The sequence below is a fragment of the Cotesia typhae genome, unplaced genomic scaffold (assembly GCF_013202065.1).
Source record: "Cotesia typhae breed Kobodo isofemale line unplaced genomic scaffold, CoteBio_Ctyphae contig_59, whole genome shotgun sequence".
NCBI classification, from domain to species: Eukaryota; Metazoa; Arthropoda; class Insecta; order Hymenoptera; family Braconidae; genus Cotesia; species Cotesia typhae.
In genome coordinates this window covers 2917477-2941789 of record NW_027423761.1, presented here as the reverse complement: position 1 = coordinate 2941789, position 24313 = coordinate 2917477, and the positions used below count along the sequence as shown (strand labels likewise).

At 36.5% G+C, this 24313-nt stretch overlaps 2 protein-coding genes across 3 annotated transcripts in view; both read left to right on the top strand.

The window, feature by feature from the left end:
- Positions 1–24313, top strand: part of LOC141532411 (odorant receptor 85c-like) — a 38646-nt gene continuing 14333 nt past the window's right edge. Inside the window, 2 exon segments of the mRNA XM_074250741.1 lie at positions 1–48; positions 4528–4686. Of these exon segments, the coding sequence (XP_074106842.1) occupies positions 1–48; positions 4528–4686 (207 nt within the window).
- Positions 18603–21000, top strand: LOC141532186 (uncharacterized). 2 transcript variants are annotated; one of them, XM_074250414.1, is made up of 3 exons: positions 18603–20010; positions 20112–20310; positions 20686–21000. In XM_074250414.1, the coding sequence occupies exon 1, from the start codon at positions 18687–18689 to the stop codon at positions 19824–19826; it is 1140 nt and encodes a 379-aa protein (XP_074106515.1). In that variant the 5' UTR covers positions 18603–18686; the 3' UTR covers positions 19827–20010; positions 20112–20310; positions 20686–21000. The 2 variants fall into 2 exon arrangements, with proteins under 2 accessions (XP_074106515.1, XP_074106513.1); XM_074250412.1 differs by having other exon boundaries at positions 18603–20310.

Sequence of the window (24313 nt, the reverse complement as noted above, 5' to 3'; positions counted from 1 at the left end):
ATGTGGTGGTTTTACCGTGGATCCACGGTGGTGACAAGACTGCGAGGGGTAAAACTATATAATAATAATAATAATAATAATAATAATAATAATAATAATAAGACCCCATCTACTAACTCGCCATCATCCCCCGTATCAGAGCACTTACCCCTCGCCAGGTGTACGGCCGCACACTTGTCCAACCCAAAAGACATCCCGACATCTGGTGTGTACTCTGCTACGATGTTAAGGGCCGCCTGTAGATGATCTTCATCAGCGCTATATAGCTTCAGGTCATCCATGTAAAGCAGGTGGGTGATCGAATATTTTCGATCACCCGGAGGCCCCACAGAGTACCCACGAGTTTTACGAAGAGCAACAGATATAGGCAGCAGTGAAATGCAAAACAGCAGAGGGCTCAAGGAATCGCCTTGGAAGACCCCTCGTTTATCCCTGATTAAAAATACTGATTGAAAAAAATTCAAAAGTATGAAATTTGAATTCTTTTTAATTATTTCAATTCTTTTGTTTGTATATATAGATATACAGTTTGCATAGAGTGACCGCTTCTCAATTCTTTTCAATCAGTATTTTTAATCAGGGATACACTACAACTCCGGTAACGTGCAATGCGTTTCCACTTCCAATGTGAAAACGCGTTCGCCAGAGCTGAATTGTACACCGAATGCATTCCACTATTTCAGGATTGACCCCCAGGCACCTGAGGAGATATAAAATTAACTCATGAGGAGTTGAGTCAAATGCCTTGCGATAGTCAATCCAAGCCATTGACACATTACGTTGATAGTAGATCGCATCTTGTAAGACACATCGATCCACTATCAGGTTCTCTTCGCAACCGAACAGGCCTCTTTTACTGCCACGTTGTTCATATATCTGTTGCCATACAGGCTCTATCTGCTGCAAGATACGGTTAATTAAAATTTTTGTAAAAATTTTATAAACCGCATTCAAGCAGGTGATAGGCCTGAAATTCTTAGGGTCAGACAAGTCACCTTTTTTAGGTATCAGTACGGTTCGCCCTTCTACAAGCCAGTCTGGAATCGGATCGTCAGCTCTAATGTACGATGTAAATATGCGGGCCAGATGGAGGTGGGTAGAAGTAAACTTCTTCCACCAGAAGACATTAATGCCATCTGGTCCCGGGGCAGCCCAATTTTTGCTGCCATTTAGAGCTGAACGAACTTCATCCACATTGACTGCAGTGCTCTCTTCATCAGCATTCTGCCAACGGTGTTCCCGACAGAATGCTTTGAAGTCGTACAGAGCCGGAGTGTTGGCGTTCACGTTTGGTTGAACTCCATACAACTCAATCCAAAAAGCTTCCGTCCGCTCAGGTGTTGGATAATTCCCGGTAACATCGGTTTTTGGTGTCAGGAAGCGTGAGGGGCTGGATCGAAACAGTGAGTTGTCGACCAACCGTTTCAGCCTTTTCTCTAATGACATTTTAGCAGCCACTAGAGCCCGCAATTTATTAAGAGACTCTTCCTTGATGACAAGAAGAGTATTCTTATTGAGTGTGTGATGACGCCACCGAAGTTCAGCAGCAATGCGCCGAATTCGGGGCGTGTATGTTCTTTGAGTTGTTTCGAACTCAATCACACACTGAATGCGGGAGACCTGTTTCCGGGATATGTCAATTTTCAAGCCAAGTTGTGCGATGCGCTGTTTCAACCTTGCCTCGATCGAGAGACAATGTCTCTCTCTCGGAAAAGCTGAGACCGCTGCACCATACACAACCTGACTCACAGTGAGCAGGGTGGAATCTTCCAGGATATTTGTACGGAGATCTTCATTTACCGCGTCAAGCTGTTGTTGAGAGTAAGTTATCTTTTTAGATATACTTACTCGCCGTCCTGCAAAGGGATTGTTGTTGTCCAAGGAGGAACGGCGTCGTTCTTGGTGTAATTGTGCCGGAAACGAAAGTCTATTAGACTGCCTTCTATCCGGCACAAGCGATCTTCTGTTATGCCGAAGATGAGCGGCATAGTTACGCAGGTGTTTGTGCGTAAAATGCGTTAGCTCCGGATGCATATCACTGCAAAGAGTGTGCATCCGGGCCATATAACCGCTCACCCCCGGTTCGCTACGTTGGTAGCACACCAAGAGATCGACTCTGAGTTCCTCCGTCCACTTAAAGTTGGTCCTTATTGCGCCAGGGTCGTCATAATTCATCGGGTCCGGCGTGCTCCTCTCACCTGATGAATGGTCCTCATCCGAAAAGGACCGGTTGTCGGGAGCACTTCTGAGTTGATGTGTTGTAACTCAGTTATTTCCATGCAGTGGGTAGTTGGCCCACTGCACTGGCTACGTCGTTCGCCTACAGACCTGATGTTATGGTCTGCGTTTCCCGCGATGCGCCGCTTGGAGGCCACGTAGCAAGCACCGCTTGCTATTATTATTATTATTATTATTATTATTATTATTATTATTTTGCTATTAAATGCTCAGGGGGGTTATCCCCGGAGTCCGATTCTCCGAGGGCCCAGCCTGAGCTCCATCCGTTACTGCTGGACCACTCCGCACAACAAGGCAGTCAGTGATCACAGCAGGCCAAAGTCATTTCCCTTAAGAGACGGAGAGAACCAAGTATAGCAGCCTTCTGCATCCTAACTGCCAAGAACTCAGCTTTTGATGAGCAAGCTGGAACCTTGGCAAGTGAGGATACAAAAGACTGTTTCATCCCTCCTAGGACACCAACAATCAGGACGACAAGCTTGACACGGTAACCTGGGTAAAGTTTGCCAATTTCAAACAGGAGATCCTGATATATTTGTCTTTTGTGCTCTTTTTTGGCTGAGATGTTGTATTCAGCCGGGGCCGAGAACTCAATGACATAAATGTCACGAGTGGCCTCGTCGAAGAGCACAATATCAGGTTTGTTGTGATCTATCCGCCGGGTTGTTGCAAATGGCATGTTCCAATAAATTTTGCAACTGTCATTCTCAACAACCTGGGGAATATCTCCTGGCAGATAAGGCAGCACTGGTGTCACGTTAATACCGTAGCAATGACGAAGATAGTAGTACAGTACTCTCAGGGCAGCATTGTGACGCTGGATATATGCACCTCTCGCTAGCACTGGACAAGCCGACAAAAGGTGCATAAGCGTCTCCGGATTATTATTATTATTATTATTATTATTATTATTATTATTATTATTATAATTATTATTATTTTAATCTGGTTTGACCGTAATCGTGGTAGAATGGGAAAAAATTTCACTAGTTACGGTGAAACCAGGTCTCAGTTTAAATGAGCTATTAATACAGCGCAAAGTCTGTTTTGACCGTAAAATTGAGATGGGAAAAAATTACGATTAAAATGGAACTCGAATTTCGACTCGGTATGTTTTCAATTTTCTAATATAAACGCGTGTTGTTTTTTTAATTAAAAAAAAAAAAAAATCCTACCTGAAGTCAATGAGCGATATCGGCTCCATACAAAACGGCTTTAGTCTTTTCAAAAATTCAGTTTTCTTTCACTTGAATATCCACATAAACATCGCAAAATAATACAGTTACAGTAGACCGATTACTTGGAAATTTTAACACAGTACTTCAAGATATATTTTCTAAAAGAGTAAAAAAAAAGTAAATATTTTTTTTGAAAATTACAAACCAGAATGGCCCTTTAACAAAAAAAAATTTTGTAATTTTTATGAAAAATTGATCTTAACCAAATTTACCGCAATCAGCAATGTCGGCACCATACACAATCTCTTTAGCCTTATCAAAAATTTCATTTTCTTCTACTTGGAAACCCACATATATATCGTTAAATAACATAGTTACAGTGATCTGATAAGTTAAAAAGTTTAATATACTACTTTTAGCTATATTTACTTTCGAACAATGCAAAAAAAATTTTTTTTTGAAAGTTACAAACCATAATGACTTCTCAAGCGTGTTATTAAAACTTCGGGTCTGAACAAAAAATTTAATTTTTGAAAAATTGGGTTCAAAATAATGCCTCTTTTCTTTTGATAATTTTTAATTTCTTGAATGTATGTTGCAAATATCCTCAATATTAAGATCTCCAAAATTAAATGTACTAATTAACATTATTTCATTATATTATTTCTTAATTTATAATTGCGAAGAGAACTTTAATTTAATGGCTTACTTTGCTTGAAGTATATATAAAACTGAAACATAACTTGGAATACAAAAATCGTATCTACATTAGTGAAACAAATTCTACTTATAACAAAAATACATTTAGAATAAAATTTCACTAAATATAATACCAAAGAAATTGGTAAAAAGAGGTAAACTCTTTTTGTAAAGAAATAGATAAATTTATCGTCTTTACATACTCTCGGAAGGGTTGCTCCATTATGAATAAATGATAAGTTGGGATATCATGCTCACCCCTACTTATCGATGAATAAATAATGTTTTTCTAATGATTTACTGTACATACAAAAATAAATGAAATTATTAGTTATAGAGGAAAACCAATCGTTGTATCCAAGAATAATATTGTTCTTTGTAAAACTGCACACACGAAACTTTTTCGCTTCAGCGAAAGGATATGGATATATACTCTTCTAAGAAAAGAAATGAACTGGCGAAAAAAGAGTTTTACATATATGAATTCTTAACATCTATTATCGGTCTTTGGCCACTACAAGATCATAATTTCTATCGTAAAATACGTTTTTTTTTTGCTCTTCTGCAGATGGTAAATTTATTTTTTATTCGATAGAACAATTATTTAAGATCCAAATAAAGTGTACGTTTAAATTGTTCTTATTTTAAGCACGCAACGTACATTGATTATACATATTTGATAAGTTTTCAAAACTAATGGTATTGGAAGAGTTGAAAAGAAATTATATTTGATTGAAAAAATGCACAAAGGGCTTAAAAAAATTTTTACATTATAGAAGTTTTTAATGAAAAAAATTTTGACATGTGCGTGCTTTGTTCTTTCAGATACTAGTATGTAAAAAAAATAACTTGATTTAAGAGAAGTAATTTTGAAACGACAAAATTTTTAAGTCTTAATCTAAGAATTTACTCTCTTGGTTTTTGAATGATTGAATTAAGATTTCTTGTGTCTGACTGATAGTTGTTTAGTTTTGATTTAAAAATAAGTCTTCTCCAAACGATACAGTTAATTAAATTCTTGATCCAAGGATGATTTTTCTCTTATTATATATTCATTCAAAATAGTGGTTTCTTTATTCAAAATATTATCACTTCAAATCAAAAAAATATCTTCTTTAAAAAAAAAAAGCAGAATTTTTGTTTCAACAAATTTCGAAAAGTATTTGAAATTTTTTTTTAGGATACAGCAAAAACTAACAAAAACGGTTTTTGAAAAACCCGATAATTTTTTTTTTTTTAGTTGCATACCAATCTAGCTCGGCATCCATATGACCTACTATTGTAAATCAAAATAATTTTTGAAGAAATACGTATTCATCATTTTTGAATATGATAGTATTTCACTTGAATGAAAAATATTCTGTTCTTTATCCAAAAATTATAATTTATTACATCAAAAGTTGATTTCTTGAATGAGAAGAGAATTAAATATTTTGAAACAAAGTTCAAATTTTGTACAAAATATTTTTCTAGAATCAAATCATTTTTCTTTTAGTGCATCTGAAAGCCCAAAAGTAAAACAAATGAAATGAGGTTCAATATGAAAACTTATCACATCCATAAAAATTTATTCGTTTTTTATTGATCTCTTCAACCTCGTAAATATAGAGAAAATTATATTTTAAAAATCGAAAAGCTAAATTAATAATACGCCCTGTTACATTTTAAGTACTATGAGCTTGGAACTAAGGGAAAGTTTTAGGGATAGTCTAGAGTGTGAATCATTGTTCACTTTTCTATAACCAACATTGTTTAATTTTTTTTGAAAATCTTTAAGGTCAGTTTTTCAACCTGGAATATAACATTATCCTTAATGAAATTTAGTGGAAAGTTTTCTCTAATTCTAAAACAAAGTTCTGTAAAAAAAAATTTTATCAAAAGGTATGCTAAATTCAACATTTTACTAAATACTTTTGTAAAGAATTCTCAAAAGTTTATTTTTTAAATATTTAAGAAACTATAATTGCTACAAAAAAGTGAATGGGTTCGATTTAAAGGGAATATTCGGGGCAAAAAAAAGATTGTTTCCAATAAAACTTGTGAAAAATTCCGGATTTGTAGAATTTTGAATTTTTTTAATTGTCAACATAGTGACGATTAACATTAAATTTATGGCATAAATTTTTGTATTTAATATCTTCGACTAAATTAAAAAATTCTGAAATTTGTAGAGTTATATATTAAGTCTATAATTTAAAAAACAAAAGTCATAAATGTTTTTTGTTTTTATAGTAGTAGTTTATTCATATAATGTATGGCCTAAATGGCCTTTTACATCCCTTTCCATTTTACAAGTATTAATTTTAATTAGGAATTAAAAAAATAAGTTAAATAAAAATAAAATAAAATAATAATGTATAACAATATATGTATATACATAAAGAACGGTTTTTATATAATCTCTGTTACTTAAGGACTAATTATTAATATTCATCCTGGTAGTTGTGTAGCTGCTACGAGGACTTCTTGCTCCTTGGTTTTTGTTGCTTTCTTTTCTCAGGTTTCTGGCCTGCGCCTCTCGATTACCTAAGATAAATCTTTGGTGCCTATTACTACTCTCTATTTTATTGTAGTAAAAAGGAGCCTAAATGATTGCTTAGTTTAGTATCACCACTTTCTTTGCTCACTAGCTTCTGTTATTTTCCCCTGCTTGTGAGGATTCTCGCGTCTTCCTGACTAGCTTCTCGAACTCCCTTGCATATCTACATATCTCTGTCTTCAGCTCACCCTGGAGAGTATTAATTATGAGTCTTTCCAGTTCAGTACCTTCTTTTCCATTTCTCCAGTTTTCCATATCTTTTACCTACTCTTTCTTTATTGCACTTTTTGCCTTGTCGCACATCCACAGGTGATATAGTGTCTCCTCTGCTTTTCCGCACAACCTGCAGCTGGTGTTACTGTTGCCTTTATTTCCCACTCTGCCTAGGTTACCACTTCTCAGTCTTGCCCATTGCTCTTTTTCCCAGCCCTTCCATTGCTTTTGCTCCCAGTAGCTGTTAAAATTTTTTTCACTTGTTATCTCTTCATTTTTATCCCAGTACCTTGATTGCTCGACCTTGGCTCTTATTTCTGTTCTTATTTTCGTTTCTAGGTCTCTTAAGTTCTCGCTTGTTTGGTCTCTATCCACTCCAAGTTTTTATTTTCCATCATATCCTTGAGTAGTGTCGTCAACTCCTCGGTCTCTTGTAGCGCTCTCACCATCCCATTTCCGAATTTTGTAGGGTTTTTATTCAAGATAAGTCTTACTTCTTCCCGGAGGCAAACTTTCGGCCACCTGTCATCTTTCATTCCAGATACCTCCACAATGTATTTGTAGGCTTTTCTTCTCGCTTCTAACTCCATTCCTATCCTGCTTGTCCCCGTTTTCCAGATGTAGTCCGGGGTGTTACTGTTTAGATCCATGATCATTTTTGCATAACGACCTCTTAGTTGCTCCATCTTCTTTTGCTTCACCCAACCCCAGACTTCTACTCCATAGATGCATCCTGACTTTGCTAGCGTGTCAAGTAGATAGAATCTTCTACTTAGGATGTTTACTTTCGCTCTTTTCATGACTCCCCAGGCTACATTTATTGCTTTCTGCGCTTTTGCAGTGTTTTTTGTTTTTATATTATTACTAGATAATGATTTGATATTCAATTCAGATATATTTATTTTTCGATTGGGGCTGTTGAAAAAACCCTCAAGATCCTTATTCGGTACTAACAATCGCAAGGACCATGACTAGAGAGCTAGTCATGGTCAAGATCTTCATTAGGTACTAACAATCGTACTGATCATGACTAGAGAGCAAATCATAGTTAAGATCTTCATTAGGTACTAACAAACGCACGGACCATGACGAGAGAGCCAGTCATAGTGGGAAAGTATTCCAAGTTGTAATTGAGCCGCTACCTTCGATACACCCACTCAGTCCATCGGAGCTAGCGAGCCAATGTATTCATACAATTCAATCCCCTCTCAAATCACCAGACCGTTTAAAAGAGGCAGCGAGGAGAGCTACCACACAGTCCACTTTCATCCATCGAGTTACGAGGATAAAAAAAAAAGAATTTAACTAGTCTACAACAAGCGAGCAAGGCTTGCATATAAGAAGAAGTTTTGTTATCAAGGTCAAGCGAGCAAGGCTTGACTTTTAGTTCATCGTCTCATCAGTTCATATTCGAGTTACTTTTAAAGAGCTCTTTTCAGAGCTCTTTTCATCAAGGTCAAGTGTACAAGATTAACTTGCATTTGGTCATCTCAACAGCTCTTTTCAGAGCTTACAATTCAAATCTCTTTTTCAAGAGCGTGTGACTAACAAGTCATCTCAAGACTACTACGTAGCCTTAACCACAACGGTCTTTTTCAAGGCCACCAAATAATTTCATTAGTAAGAAAACCTACCCAAGTTTGAGGGAAAGTACCGGCATTAATACCAAAACAGTGGCAATAATAATAATAATAATAAAAATAAAAAATAGAGAATACACATTTTCTAACAAAAATTTTCGAAATAAATTTTAATTTTTGTATTTTCATCTAAGATTTTCTCTGATGGTATGAGACCTCATACCGATAAAGTATCATGGTGAAGGAATAATAATAAAAAATTAGTCATTCTTCAAGAATTGGATCGGTACATCGGCTGATAATAATAACTATCTTTGTTTCTCCTCTTTATTAACTAAAAACACCGGTTTATAGGGTCATATATTAAAATAAAAATAATAATTATATTAATATGAATTAATAAAAAAAAAAAATTAGAAAAACGGTATACCCTGAAGGCCATCCGTGCAACTTCCCGCTAATTCCATACCTAGGTGCATAAAACTGCACTAATGACGTTTTTGAGCTCTTCGAGCTCAAAAGTCTGATAGAAGTATCATAGAACAATATTTTTTCAATTTTCAAACCGCGCTAACTTTTAAATGAATCACTCGATTTTCACGCGGTTAGCAGTATTTTACGCAATTTTTTTAGTTTCATGAAAAATCTTAAAGTTTGAATTGATAAAACTACGAAATTTGGAGTAATTCCAAAAAAACACTTTTTTTTTGTTTTCTTTCGTTTATGATATTTTTTGAACGAATCGACCAATTTTGACCGGCTTGACGGTGATTGACGTAATTTTTTCATGCTAAAAGCTGATTAGTTTTTGAAATTGATCAGTGCAGCCGTTTAAAAGTTATTCCAAAAAATGTCGGAGTTATGTTAAAAAAACACTTGATTCCAAATATTTTATCGAGAATATTTCTCGAACTAATCAACCGATTTCCACGTTTTTGGCGGCGATCGACGCAGTTTTTTAAGCTCTGAAATTATTCTTGATCGTCAATAATGATCCGAGAAGAAATGATGAAGTTATGTCAAAAAAATACTTTTTTTGGTTTTCTTTTGTTCACGATATCTCTCGAACGAATCAACCGATTTTGACCGGATTAGCGACGATCGGCGTGGTTTTTCAAGCTTAAGGGCGGATTAGTTTTTGAAGTTAATCGATCGAGCCGTTTAAAAGACACACACACACACACACACACACACACACACACACGCGCGCGCGCGCGCGCGCACAGTGACACCCTCGCGGGGGTAGTAAATATCCTAGGGGGTAGATAATTTATTGAGTATGTTATCAGAATCAATGAATTTTACGAAGACTACCAGAACGATGTTCATCAGAAAAGTAAATTCAACTGATACACTATTAAGGACTTTAATAGGGTCATTACTTCTCATAGATTTGGAGATCTTCATGACTTATTGCACGGAAAAAAAAACTGTAGCTGCTACAGGCTTTGAGTCTGTGGATACTACATTCCACTTTCCTGTAGCTGCAACAAGGTTGGGCCTGTAGCAGCTACAGGCATGGTCCTTTTGTAGCTACAAGCCTAGTTTTGTAGCAACTACAGGTCTAACCTCCTTGCAGCTAATCCTAGCCCTAACACAGATACAAAGATAACACTGTCACAATTACAGGTTTAGTAGTTATTTAATGATATTTATATAAAAATATTTGGCTGGTAATATTTTTAGGTTGGGTCAGCTGATTTAAGGACGGTTTCTGAGTTGTAACTACTTTTCTGAGTTGAAAAAATGTGATTGAGTCTTAAAAATTGACTTAATTAAAAACTTTGAATTTATACTGAAAAATTTGTTTTTTGAATTTCATTTTTAAGGTTTTTTATAGTAGGACATTAATAATTTTTAATATGTTTACGTTAAATATTTTTTCACCAAACTATTATTAAAATTATTAAACAAAATAATATTTTTAACGTCCCGCTAAAAAAATTGAAAATTTTCAAAAATTAATAAGTTATTGGTTTCACCTCGTTTTTCGAAAATCGAGTTTTCAACAGATGTTGACGTTTTCAGGTTTTAGGAATTTTTGCCGTATCATGAGTGTGTGTGTTTTTATATAGAAGCGAAAAAAACCTTCCAAAGACACCGCAATCATTGAAAGATGATATGAGATTTTTACCCACTAAAAAAAACTCCTCTCTCTTTCCCCGTGGATGGTACGGAGATGACTGAATCGGAACCGCGAAAGCATTACTTCACTCCAGCCCACGTTGCGTCTCACGTCGCCTACTTCTGGTTACTGGTCCTTTTCGAGGGTTTTTGCTTTTAGAAGGCGCTGCACGTAGAATGCAACAGCTGACCAATTATCTTCTTTTCTGAGCATGCAGGCTATCGAGCTCTCGGGGGAGAGCGTGGTGCCAATAGTTTCTTCGGTGCTGTTTCTGTAATGCTTCCACCGATCACACTCGAAGAACGTGTGCTCGGCGTTTATGTTCAGAATCAGGCGTGCCGTCCATCATCCTGTTTCCCCGGTTGTCCATCGGTCCTGTCACTCATGTAGCGTTTCCGTTTTTATCGTTGCTCTTGCCTCCTTAGAGTTGTCACCACTTATTTTGGTGTCGTAGATTTTCACCCTCTCGAATGCTAATAAGTCAATTGGCGCGGCTCCTGCTATTACCAATACGGCCGCTTCTGAGACCGTGCGGTAGGCACAGGTGACTCTGAGCGCTCCTCGTCGTTACACGTCACTATCTTGCGCCGGTAGGTCTTCTGTTTAATGATATCGACCCATCGCTCCGTAGAGTAATATCGAGTGGACTACTTTCTGATTCGTGGTCCCACCGTGTTGGTCATGATTCTCGACAGGTTTGATACTGTCTTGTTTGCTTTCACGCAAGCGTTTTCGAGGTGTTCTCGAAAAGACAGTTTTTCGTCGATCACTGCTCCTAAATAACGCAGTGCCCTTGTAAATGTCAGTGTTGTCTCGCCCATGTCAATGACGAAAGGTTTTGAAAACCATTTTTGACGTGTTAAAACGACCATTCCGGTTTTCTGCTTGGCGAGTTTTAGATAATATTTCGCAAGCCAATTTTCAATGGCGTCAATGATTTCCGGAACCAGTAGTTCTGTCACCTCGGCACTCCTTGGCGTTCCATAGGTCGGGTCTCATGATTGAACCTTGTGGCATGCCAGCCGTTATGTCATGTTCTTGTGGGCCTTCCGTCGATTCTGCTATTAGTGTTCTTTTGTCGAGATAGTCATCAACTATGTCAAACGAATTTTATTCTTGTGTGCGTCCCTCTCTGCACCTAGTGTTGGCAACAGATCCGCACTCGGTGTGTCTCTAAAATTTGACTACTTTGTATTAATTTGACTAACTTATTATTGTATTTTATTTATTATTATTTATATTTGAGAATTTATATATTATTGTTATTAATTCTCAAGTATTAATTTGACATTTGTTCCAGGAAATTGTATTGGACTATTTATAATTTTATTATTTCATTGTTTATATAGTTACTGTCGTAGGTTTTTGCCGCATTATATTTAATCATATTATAAGCTTGTTTCAGTATTTAACACCAAGGTCCAACGATGGGTATCGGGACAAGTAATAAAGAAAATGCGAAAGCATAATATTGATTACTAGTAATAGATCATAGCTCTTACTCTCATGGTTGGTACCCTGTAATATCAATCGTGAGTAAGACTAGTAAATTTTAGTAAACGGCTTGAGACGCCCTCGTGATCGAACACGAGGCCTCATGGTTTTTGGTGAAAATAAAACCGTGAGACACGCGGGAACCCGCATAGTGTAAGGAGTGTGGATCTAGCGCCTTGGTTTAAGTCCCTTTTTTTTGGTGAGTACTCACAAGTTGAGCTGAATTATTATCCGCACGTCGTGTTGTCTCCTGGCTCAGATAATTCGTTATTAAAGATTATTATTAATTGTCGAGTCGATTCCATCGTTAGTAAGGGCTGTTCGTAGTAAAATACCTGTCCTGAAAGCCACGCGTTTGGGTCCTCAAATCGGCCAGTATTAATTAAAATTTATAATTATATTTTTCGAGATAACCCGATTGAGGAATTCGGGTATATCTCAGTTCAAAATTACACTGGTCTGCAATGAAATCCTCCTTTAAAAAATTTTGTCATAAATATGACAATTCAAATGTCCTGATTCGATCCCCGTTGGCCGATTTTTTCCATCACGTCTAGATTTTTTTATATGGATTTTTTTTTTATATTTTAAAAATTTGGGTTTTTTTCCATTTTTTTGTGTGTCTACGTTACAAGCCGTGTATATAGACACAAAATAAGTTTTCGCGAGTTGTAGGAGAAAGGTGGAAAGTGTCGAAGCTGGTTTCTATGGTAGTACATACGCGCATGCGCAGTATCCGCTGTGACTTTATAACAATTAAGTGAAAACTCGTCTTTTAATTGTTTGCATTCTATATCAATTATTTTGGTAAGTTTTGCATGAAGTTTATGTTCCCTATATTGGTTTTAAGTATTTTATGTGTAGTTAGTGTATGTTGCATAAGCAGAGTAAATAAATATAAAATAATCCTTTGAAAATTGTTTTAAAATAAATTTTATGTAATTTTAGGTTATAAAATGCCACGAAGTTGTAAGAATTCGACAGACTGTTTTTGCTATGTTTGTGGGGAATTTGTATTAGAAACACAGCGAAATGTCATGACAGATCTTATTAAAACAGCATATAACCTATATTTTGGATTTTCTATTGATGAGCGAGATAAAAGCTGGCTACCAAAAGTATGCTGCAATAGCTGCTCAAGAACGTTGAGAGGTTGGCTTGAAGGAAGTCACAAATCCATGCCGTTTACAATGCCAATGATTTGGGGTGAGCCTCAGAATCATGAAAATGATTGTTATTTCTGCATGACATCAACACGAGGGTTCTCGAAAAAAATAAAAATAAGATTGTATACCCAAACATCCCATCTACAAAGAGACCAATTCCTCGCGACAAAGACACTGCACCTCCAGTTCCACCAGTTAATGAGAAGGTGGAAAATAAACAAATCTCTGGTCTTCAATCTGAATCGAGTTTTCTCTCTGCTGTTACATCTTCTCCTTCATACACCTTGTCTGGAACTTTCAGTCCATCTAAGGAACCCCATTTCCTTAAACAAGGTGACTTAAATGATCTTGTTAGAGACTTGGGACTTTCAAAATCTAAGGCGCAATTACTTGGATCAAGATTAAAACAGTGGAACCTGTTGGACAAAAGTACCAGAGTTTCATATTTTCGTACGAGGCAAGAAGACTTTACAAGTTACTTCTCCAAAGAAGATGATTTGGTATATTGTAATGATGCTGCAGACTTCTTGAAGAACTGAGTTTTCCAGGAGATTCAAGTGAATGGAGACTTTTTATTGATGCTTCGAAAATAAGCTTAAAAGCCGTTCTACTCCATAATGGTAACAAATACCAATCTGTACCCGTTGCACATGCTACAAACATGAAGGAAAATTATGCAAACCTAGAGGTATTACTTGAAAAAATTGAATATTCTCAATACCTATGGAATATTTGTGCTGATTTAAAAGTCGTCGCCATACTTACTGGATTACAAGGAGGATACACAAAGTTTTGCTGTTTTCTTTGTGAATGGGACAGTCGCGCAAGAGACAAACATTACAAAAAAAAATCTTGGCCTCTGAGAAAAAGTTTAACTCCTGGGCTTAAAAATGTATCTCAGAAACCTTTAGTGCCAAGTGAGAAAATTTTTCTGCCACCACTTCACATAAAGTTGGGACTTACGAAAAACTTTGTGAAAGCGATGAATAAAGATGGTGCAGGTTTTCAATATTTAAAAACCAAATTTCCTCGAATCAGTGACGCAAAATTGAAGGAAGGAATTTTTGTAGGTCCGCAGATACGTGAGCTAATGAAAGATGAAGCTTTTGAATCGAAGTTGAGCAAAGCAGAAAAAAGAGCTTGGGTGGCGTTTGTGAAAGTGTGTCATAATTTTCTTGGGAATACCAAAGTTGACAACTACCGACAAATCATTCGGGAGCTTCTTTCTGCTTATAAATCTTTAGGATGCAATATGTCACTCAAGATTCATTTTTTGGACTCACATTTGGATTTCTTTCCTGAAAATCTTGGAGCCGTATCAGATGAGCATGGTGAAAGGTTTCATCAAGATATAATGCAGATTGAAAAACGCTACAATGGGAAATGGTCAGCAGCAATGCTTGCTGATTTCTGTTGGTCACTTCGCCGAGAAACTCCAATGGAAACAATGAAAACGAAAAAAACTACAAAATAACTTCATCTTATCATCATAAAATTATACTTTAAGATTTTTCACTGTAAAACTTCGACCGTAATAATTTTTCATTTTCTTATAATAATTGATACCTTAATAATTTTGTTTTTTAATTAAATAAATAATTTATCGAAAATCTACGTGTGATACTTATTTGTATGTCAAATTCCGTGTTTAGAGCACAAAATATAAAGAATTCATGCATGAAAACCAGAAGGAGAAAAAAAACTTTTTTTTTTGCAGACCAGTGTATTCTTTAATCTTATCCAGTCAAGGTGCACCAGTTATTGCTGAAACTAAGTATATATTTAAATATAAAAAAAAAAAAGAAAGTTCCCATTACAGAAGAAGACAAAGAAAATTGCAATTTGTTTATCGAGTGTCCTACGATGAAAGACAATTTAATAACACTTGTTGATACACATGGTGGGTTTAAATTAATTAGTTCTTTTCAAATAATTTTCATAATATTTATATTTCAACCTTGATGAATTTTATTTAATATCTTATATTTTTTCAGATAATCAAAAATTACTTAAAAAAATAAATCGACCAAAAGTATCAAAAAGAATTAGAATACTAAGTACTCTTAGTCTTACACCAAAAGTAAAGAAGAAAGATTTGAAATCAAATTTAAATGCAGCCAAAAAACATTTCGCTGCACTAAGAGTAAGATAAAAATTTATTTTAAAACAAAGGTTACAGTACTCGCAATACTAATTTAATCATTAAAAGCCAGTTTCAATTAATAATGCATACTTAAACTCAAAAATTTTATTTTAATTAATTAAATTTTGTGCTATTTATAGAAAACAACTACCATCCACCAAAAGGCAGTGATAAGCAAGGCTGATGATTACTACGAGAGCTTACACAAGCTGGTAAAATATATATTTACTTGTCTTAATCTAAAATAATAATTTTCGTACATTTTTAATATTAAATTATATTCTCACTATTGCCTATAATTTATGAAACAGCCACTGAAACATAGTGAAATTGTGGAAAGTGATGAGGAATCAGATTTCTCCGATGATAGTGGGCCGCCATCAGAAGAACAACGATCACCACAAAAAACATCATCATCAACAACAGAGAGAATATCATTATCATCAGATAAAATACTGCCATCATTACCAGAAAAAACGCCACCATCATTACCAGAGATAACGCCGACCTTAGAAACTGGCAAAACTATACCATTTTCACCAGAGAGATCACCAACACTACAAGATCAAACAACAAATTCACAAACATCTCCAGTAATAGCAGAAAAATCTCCGAGAACAGCAGATGGATCTTCAAGAACAGCAGATAGATCTCCAAGAACAACAAATAGACATGCATCAACCGGTCATGGTTTGTCACCCCGAGTTCACGATCGTAAAAAAATGAAAGCAAATCATATCCTTGAGAAATTCAATGAAATCTCTGAATATATGTTGAATATTTCAAACCGACTGGAAGCTGTTGAGTCTAAACTTGCTGAAAATAACAACAACAATAATAATCGAATTAATAAAAATAATAATAATAATAATAAAAATAATAATATTAATAATAATAATAATAAGCGATGCTTGCTACGTGGCCTCCAAGCGGCGCATCGCGGGAAACGCAGACCATAACATCAGGTCTGTAGGCGAACGACGTAGCCCGTGCAGTGGGCCAACTACCCACTGCATGGAAATAACTGAGTTACCACAAGATACCAACTCAGAAGTGCTCCCCACAACCGGTCCTTTTCGGATGAGGACCATTCATCAGGTGGGAGGAGCACGCCGGACCCGATGAATGATGACGACCCTGGCGCCTTAAGGACTTACTTTAAGTGGACGGAGGAACTGAGAGTCGATCTCTTGGTGTGCTACCAACGTAGCGAGCCGGGGGTGAGCGGCTATATGGCCCGGATGCACACTCTTTGGAGTGATATGCATCCGGAGCTAGCGCATTTTACGCCCAAACACCTGCGTAATTATGCCGCTCATCTTCGGCGAAATAGAAGATCGCTTGTGCCGGACAGAAGGCAGTCTAATAGACTTTCCTTTCCGGCGCAACTACACCAAGAGCGACGCCGTTCCTCCTTGGACAACAACAATCCCTTTGTAGGACGGCAAGTAAGTATATCTAAAAAGATAACTTACTCCCAACAACAGCTTGACGCGGTAAACGAAGATCTCCGTGCAAACATCCTGGAGGATTCCACCCTGCTCACTGTGAGCCAGGTTGTGTATGGTGCAGCAGTTTCGGCTTTTCCGAGAGAGAGACAATGTCTCTCGATCGAGGCAAGGTTGAAACAGCGCATCTCACAACTTGGCTTGAAAATTGACATGTCCCGGAAACAGGTCTCCCGCATTCAGTGTGTGATTGAGTACGACACAACTCAAACACCATACACGCCCCGAATTCGGCGCATTGCTGCTGAACTTCGGTGGCGTCATCACACACTGAACAAGAGTACTCTTCATGTCATCAAGGAAGAGTGTCTTAATAAATTGCGGGCTCTAGTGGCTGCTAAAAAGTCATTAGAGAAAAGGCTGAAGCGGTTGGTCGACAACTCGTTGTTTCGATCCAGCCCTTCACGGTTTCTGACACCAAAGACCGATGTTACCGGGAATTATCCAACACCTGAGAGCGGGTGGAAGCTTTTGGACTGAGTTGTATGGAGATCAACCAAACGTGAACGCCAACACTCCAGCTCTGCACGACTTCAAAGTATTCTGTCGGGAACACCGTCGACAGAATGCTGATGAAGAGAGCCCTGCAGTCAGTGTGGATGAAGTTCGTTCAGCTCTAAATGGCAGCAAAAATTGGGCTGCCCCGGGACCAGACGGCATTAATGTCTTTTGGTGGAAGAAGTTTACTTCTACCCACCTCCATCTGGCCCGCATATTTACATCATACATTAGAGCTGACGATCCGATTCCGGACTGGCTTGTAGAAGGGCGAACCGTACTGATACCTAAAAAAGGTGACTTGTCTGACCCTAAGAATTTCAGGCCTATCACCTGCTTGAATGCGGTTTATAAAATTTTTACAAAAATTTTAAATAACCGTATCTTGCAGCAGATAGAGCCTGTATGGCAACAGATATATGAACAACGTGGCACTAAAGAGGCCTGTCAGGTTGCAAGGAGAACCTGATAGTGGATCGATGCGTCTTACAAGATGCGATCTACTATCAACGCAACCTGTCAATGGCTTGGATTGACTATCGCAAGGCATTTGACTCAACTCCACATGAGTTGATTTTATATCTACTCAAATGCCTGGGAGTCAATCCCGAAATAGTGGAATGTATTCGGCGTACAATGCAGCTCTGGCGAACGCGATTTCACATTGGAAGTGGAAACGCATTGCACGTAACCGGAGTTGTAGAGTACAAACGAGGGGTCTTCCAAGGCGATTCCTTGAGCCCTCTGCTGTTTTGCATTTCACTGCTGCCTATATCTGTTGTTCTCCGTAAAACTCATGGGTACTCTGTGGGGCCTCCGGGTGATCGAAACTATTCGATTACCCATCTGCTTTACATGGATGATCTGAAGTTGTATAGCGCTGATAAAGATCATCTACAAGCGGCCCTCAACATCGTAGCAGAGTACACACGAGATGTCGGAATGTCTTTTGGGTTGGACAAGTGTGCGGTCGTACATCTGGCGAGGGGTAAGTGCTCTGATACTGGTGATGATGTCGAATTAGTGGATGGGAGCGTCTTAAGCCAATTAGACGCCGGGGAGTTGTATAGATATCTAGGAATGGAAGAGCACCGCATGCATGCGGTCTCTGAAGTCCGAACAACTCTCCAGAGCGAGTATGTTAGGAGACTCCGGAAAATTTGGTCCTCCGAACTTTCCGGCAAAAACAAAGTCTCAGCTACTAACATGCTCGCTGTCCCAGTCTTACTATACTCTTTCGGTGTCCTGAAATGGACCCGAAAGGATTTACGAGATCTCGACATCAAAACCCGTAAGATCATTAATATGAATCGGAGCATGCACCCCAATTCATCAGTCGCCAGATTATACCTCTCCCGGTCCATCGGTGGGAGAGGTTTGCAGAGTTTGGAGCGGCTTCACGACCGTTTGGTCCTGGGTTTAACTCACGAAGTTGTCAATTTCACTGCAGACGAGGATGACTTTCTTATGCAAATTGTACATAAACATGAAAATGCGCATAAGGGGTCATTCTTGTATAAGGCAGCAATATATGCGGCAAGAACCCTTGGTCTTGGAGAAATAAACGCTCTTATGGAACTCCGAAAGGAGGAATTTAAGAGCGTCATCAGGAACGCCGAGGAAAAACTACTCCTTGGCGAACTGATGGACAAGTCCATGCACAGCGTGTTCTTTAAACACGTGCGTGATCATGGCTTGTCCATCCAGCTGACGTTTTCCTTCTTAAAGTCAGCGGGCCTGATGTCCGAGACTGAAGGGTTCATATTTGCCTGCCAAGATGGTGTCATTAACACTCTTGAGTACCGTAGCAAGGTGCTCCAGGTGCAGCTTCCGGACACGTCCTGTAGGAGGTGTAGACAACATCCGGAGACGCTTATGCACCTTTTGTCGGCATGTCCAGTGCTGGCGAGAGGTGCATATATCCAGCGTCACAATGCTGCCCTGAGAGTACTGTACTACTATCTTCGTCATTGCTACGGTATTGACGTGACACCAGTGCTGCCTTATTTGCCAGGAGATATTCCCCAGGTTGTTGAGAATGACAGTTGCAAAATTTATTGGAACATGCCATTTGCAACAACCCGGCGGATAGATCACAACAAACCTGATATTGTGCTCTTCGACAAGGCCACTCGTGACATTTATGTCATTGAGTTCTCGGCCCCGGCTGAATACAACATCTCAGCCAAAGAAGAGCACAAAAGACAAATATATCAGGATCTCCTGTTTGAAATTGGCAAACTTTACCCAGGTTACCGTGTCAAGCTTGTCGTCCTGATTGTTGGCGTCCTAGGAGGGATGAAACAGTCTTTTGTATCCTCACTTGCCAAAGTTCCAGCTTGCTCATCAAAAGCTGAGTTCTTGGCAGTTAGGATGCAGAAGGCTGTTTTACTTGGTTCTCTCCGTCTCTTAAGGGAAATGACTTTGGCCTGCTGTGATCACTAACCGCCTTGTTGTGCGGAGTGGTCCAGCAGTAACGGATGGAGCTCAGGCTGGGCCCTCGGAGAATCGGACTCCGGGGATAACCCCCCTGAGCATTTAATAACAAAATAATAATAATAATAATAATAATAATAATAATAATGATGTAGAGAACGAATTCATTTTGATCCCGGATTCAAACAGACAGGTAGTACTTTTTAAAAAGAATAAATAATACAATAAATATTTTAATAATCATTACAAAAACATTAATAATAAATCTAATAAATTTTCTTAATTTTACATTAGGTTGAGATAATGCCTGGATTCAAGATGAATTACACTAAGTGTGCCAATGCATGCAATGCCCCGAGGATGTCTACGCGAGCCCGAAGAATTATTTTAAGTGTATGGCCGAAGGAACGTCGTCAGAAATTAATTTTACGACCGGATAAAAGACGACCTGACTGGGAAATTCTGCAAGAGTCGGATGTTTTACAAATATTAGGTAAATTTAGCTATTTAATATCTTTTTATGGTAGATTCATACGCGGTCTATGTGCAACAAAAATAATACAACCATAGTTGCATTTTAAGTTGATAAAATATCCTGTAATATATGTACTACCTAATTAAAAAAAAGGATTAAAAATTAAATTCTTTTAAATATTATATCTTATGGGCATTGAAGATGTAGAAATACTTTTTTATAATCAGGATTTTGACGTACTGATTATCGTAATATAATTCTTCCAATTATATAAGTATGAAGTTTTCTTATCATATGTTACATGTTGCTCTTTATGAAATAGTAAAGCGTATGGATTTCCAAAAAAATAGTTCGTACTGAAAATTTAACAAGATAAATTTTATTGACTTTCAGATTTATGTTTAGCCATGCAAAAAATTAGAAAAATAGACAATAGTAATAGAAATAACGCTGCTTTAAATATGAGACAGTGGATCAGCGACACTTTAAAAAATGATCGTTTATCGAAAAACAATACTGAGGAACAAAATTCAATCGATCCCGATGATTAATCTTAAAATTTATAATAAAAAAAATTAATTATAAGAAAAATCATTAAATAAAATGAAAAATTATAATAATTTATAAAAAATATGTTATAAAATATAAAAATTTATAATATCAATTTATAAAAATAAAAATATAATTATAATATGAAAATTTATAATAAAAAAAAAATAATTATATGACAAATTATTAAATAAAATAAAAAAAAATTATTATAAAACAAATTATTAAATAAAATAAAAAAAAATTATAATAATAATAATAATGATGATGATAATAAAGAAATTAATTTGTTGACCTCATAAAAATTATTCATGATTATTTATATTATAAAAAAAAAAATTTAAGCTATTGAGTAAAAGTAGTAAAGCAGCATAATTTCGGTATTTTACCGGTAATACAATGGTAGGGACCTTCTTTTCTGGTTTTTTACTGCAATAGTACCGTAAGTATACGGTACATATGCGGTACATTTACAGTTTGAATGCTGTTAATACACCGTAATTTTCGTATGTTATTGCCGTAAACATTTTGAATTTATTCCGTAATTTTTTTGTTATAATTCAGCGAAAAAACTGGCCGAAATAACTGGAGTATTACGGTAATCATTCAGCATTTATACCATATAAATACCGAATCTTTACGGCATTTCCAAAACCGTGAGGGTGGGACACCGTGTCTAAAATCCCAGTGGCGCCCTTTCTAAAGAGGAAAGGGGTAGCTAACTGGACCTGGGCTAAACCCCCCGGTTACAATAGATTTCTCGGATCTTAAAATATTAAGATCTGATAAAAAATCGATTTATAAAAATTGGAGTAAAACAGAAAAAAGTTGCCCATTTTTAGTAAATTTCATATAAATACAACTAAACTATTGCATTGATCCTCATTACGGAACATTCAAAATTTTGCCAGTTTCCCACTCAGTTTATAGCTACAAAATAGTCCAGTCGGCCTGAAAAAAGAAGTCGTTTGTTGGTAACTTTTCGACAAAATGGTCCGATTTTGAATTTTTTTTTTTAAATGCTCAGAAAAATATTCTGAACATTTGTGTGAATGTGGGAAGTGTTGCTTTTTTTTTTTATTTAAAAAATAGGGTTTTAGCGTTGAGCTTTAGATTAGAATACCTCGGAAACTACGCAAAAGTAGTCGAGATATGTAGCGTATGAAATTTAGAGAATTGAATAGGGAATAAAATGAGCTAAACCCGATGTCTTTACGACCAATAATTTACGTCATATTAATTTTTAATGAAAAAAAATAAATAAATAAATGCGGTTCCGCTTTTAAACAAATACCTATCCTTGATTTAACTCCGCGTAAAATCATTCAATTCGCTTTTTTTTAAACTATAGCTATTATTTTTTTCTATAAGCAAAAAAATCAGCTAAGCTCAAAAAAATTTTTTTTGAATTTATTGGAATTATTCTCAGTTTTTCGAAATTCTGCATTAAAAAATAGTTAAAATTGGAAAAAAATTATTTTTTTTTTTCATATAAATTGTCGAAAAGTGGCCAACCAACCGCTTTTTTTCTCAGGCTGACTGGATTTAACACGGTGTTATAACTATCTGATCATCATGAAGTCACAGTAAAATCACAGTGAAATTATTATAAATTCACTGTGGAACTATTATGAAGCCATGGTGTTATCTTTATAAGACTACCATTAATCTACAGTGATATCACTATTAAACCATAGTTGTTTTGTCGAAAGCTCGTCAAAGCGCCGAGATTTCGTGCTTCAGGTTTTCAAAATTTGATTTGATTAATATTTTGGATGGATAGGAATTTTAAATAAATTACAATCGATGTTTGGGACAACAGGAAGAAGTTTATTGTCTCAGAGGAGGAAAAATCTGGTGAAGCCAGATAAAAAAACCTCCTCGATGATAAGTACAAGAAAAATCGTGTATGAATGTGTAATTGTTATTTAGTCAGGGCGGGACCGTAACTATTGTTGTTTAGTCAGGGCAGGACCGTAACTATAATAATATTGAACTATTCCCGTTGGATAGTCAATGTGTAGTCAGGGCGGGACCGTAACTATAATAATATTGAACTATTCCCGTTGGATAGTTCAATGTGTATTGCCAATTATAGGCGAATATTAACGACTCGTTGAGAGTCGTGTTAAATTGTATGTGTGTGTGCGAGAACCGATCAAAGCCAAGGCGGCGTGATCAACCACGGGCCGTCAATACCCAAAAAATGTGAGAGAGAGAGCTCGGATGTATGGCGTCTGCCCGAATTGTAGCACAAATTTCTACAAAATTGCACTGATCAGCGAATAACTGGATTCAGCTGAGTTTGTGAAGATGAATTGAATGATATTGAGTAAAGTGAAGTAAAAACGATGACTTTTGAAAATTTATGAATTGTATTGTATGCTATGTAATGTGTAAGAGCGACTGCGTAAATTACTACTTATTCAAGGGCCTCAGAGCAACTAGTGGTCCTGGCCACCGCACGAGTCAATTCGGTTTTTTCTATACGGCCCCGATTTGCGCGATACCGTTCTGCGCCTACGCCGCAACTTGACGACTACCATGACTCCCGAATTTAAACGAATTCCGGTAAGAAAATTGTTCTAGAATTTTCTAGTCGAAGCTAGAGCTAATATATAGATATAGTCATCTGATTTCGTACGCCCACGCTCTCTCTTAACAGATATAGATGTAATTGTATGTAGCACAATACATGCATGATTTTCTACGCACACACTCGTATATACTCCATCGTATATGTATGAGTCGACTCGACAATAGTGATAAAATGTCCCCAAAGTCACTGTGAATTCACTAAAAAATTACCGTAAACTTACCGTGAATTGACGGTGAAGATGATTTCACTGTGATTTCACTGTCATTTCACAGTAATTCCGAAACCGCGAGGGTATTTCATGAAACGTTCATCAGATTGAGTTCTTCTAACTCAAAACTGTAGAACAGCAGTCTCTTTGACCTCGAAGATCTCAAAATAATGCAAAAATAAAATTTTTGATCTCTTCGAGTTCAAAAACAAAATAAATGAAATATTGAGTATTTAGGTATGGAATTAGCAGGAAATTGCAGACATGGCCTTTGTGGTCAACAATTTTTCTAATTTTTTTTTATTTAAGTAAATTTAATTTAACTCGAGAATTTTTTGTCTTAATTCAAGACAATGAAACTTTCAAAATTACTGGCTTCGTTCAAGAATTTTTCTCTTTTTCAAGTTAATTTTTTTCTTTTCAGTGCATAATTTTTTATGTATTTCAAGATAAACTTGAAAAACGTAAAATTTTTTCTTTTGCATAACTTTTGAAAAAAAAAAAATTTTTTTTTTTTTGATTGAACATTGTTTCAGAATGAAAGACAACTTCCCACCGAATTTCATAAAATTTATAAGGAGTCGATTCCAACTATGGATCGATTTGTCATAGTATGACCTATATATTAATATATTTTTGCATTGGATGAAATTTTATCTTAGATT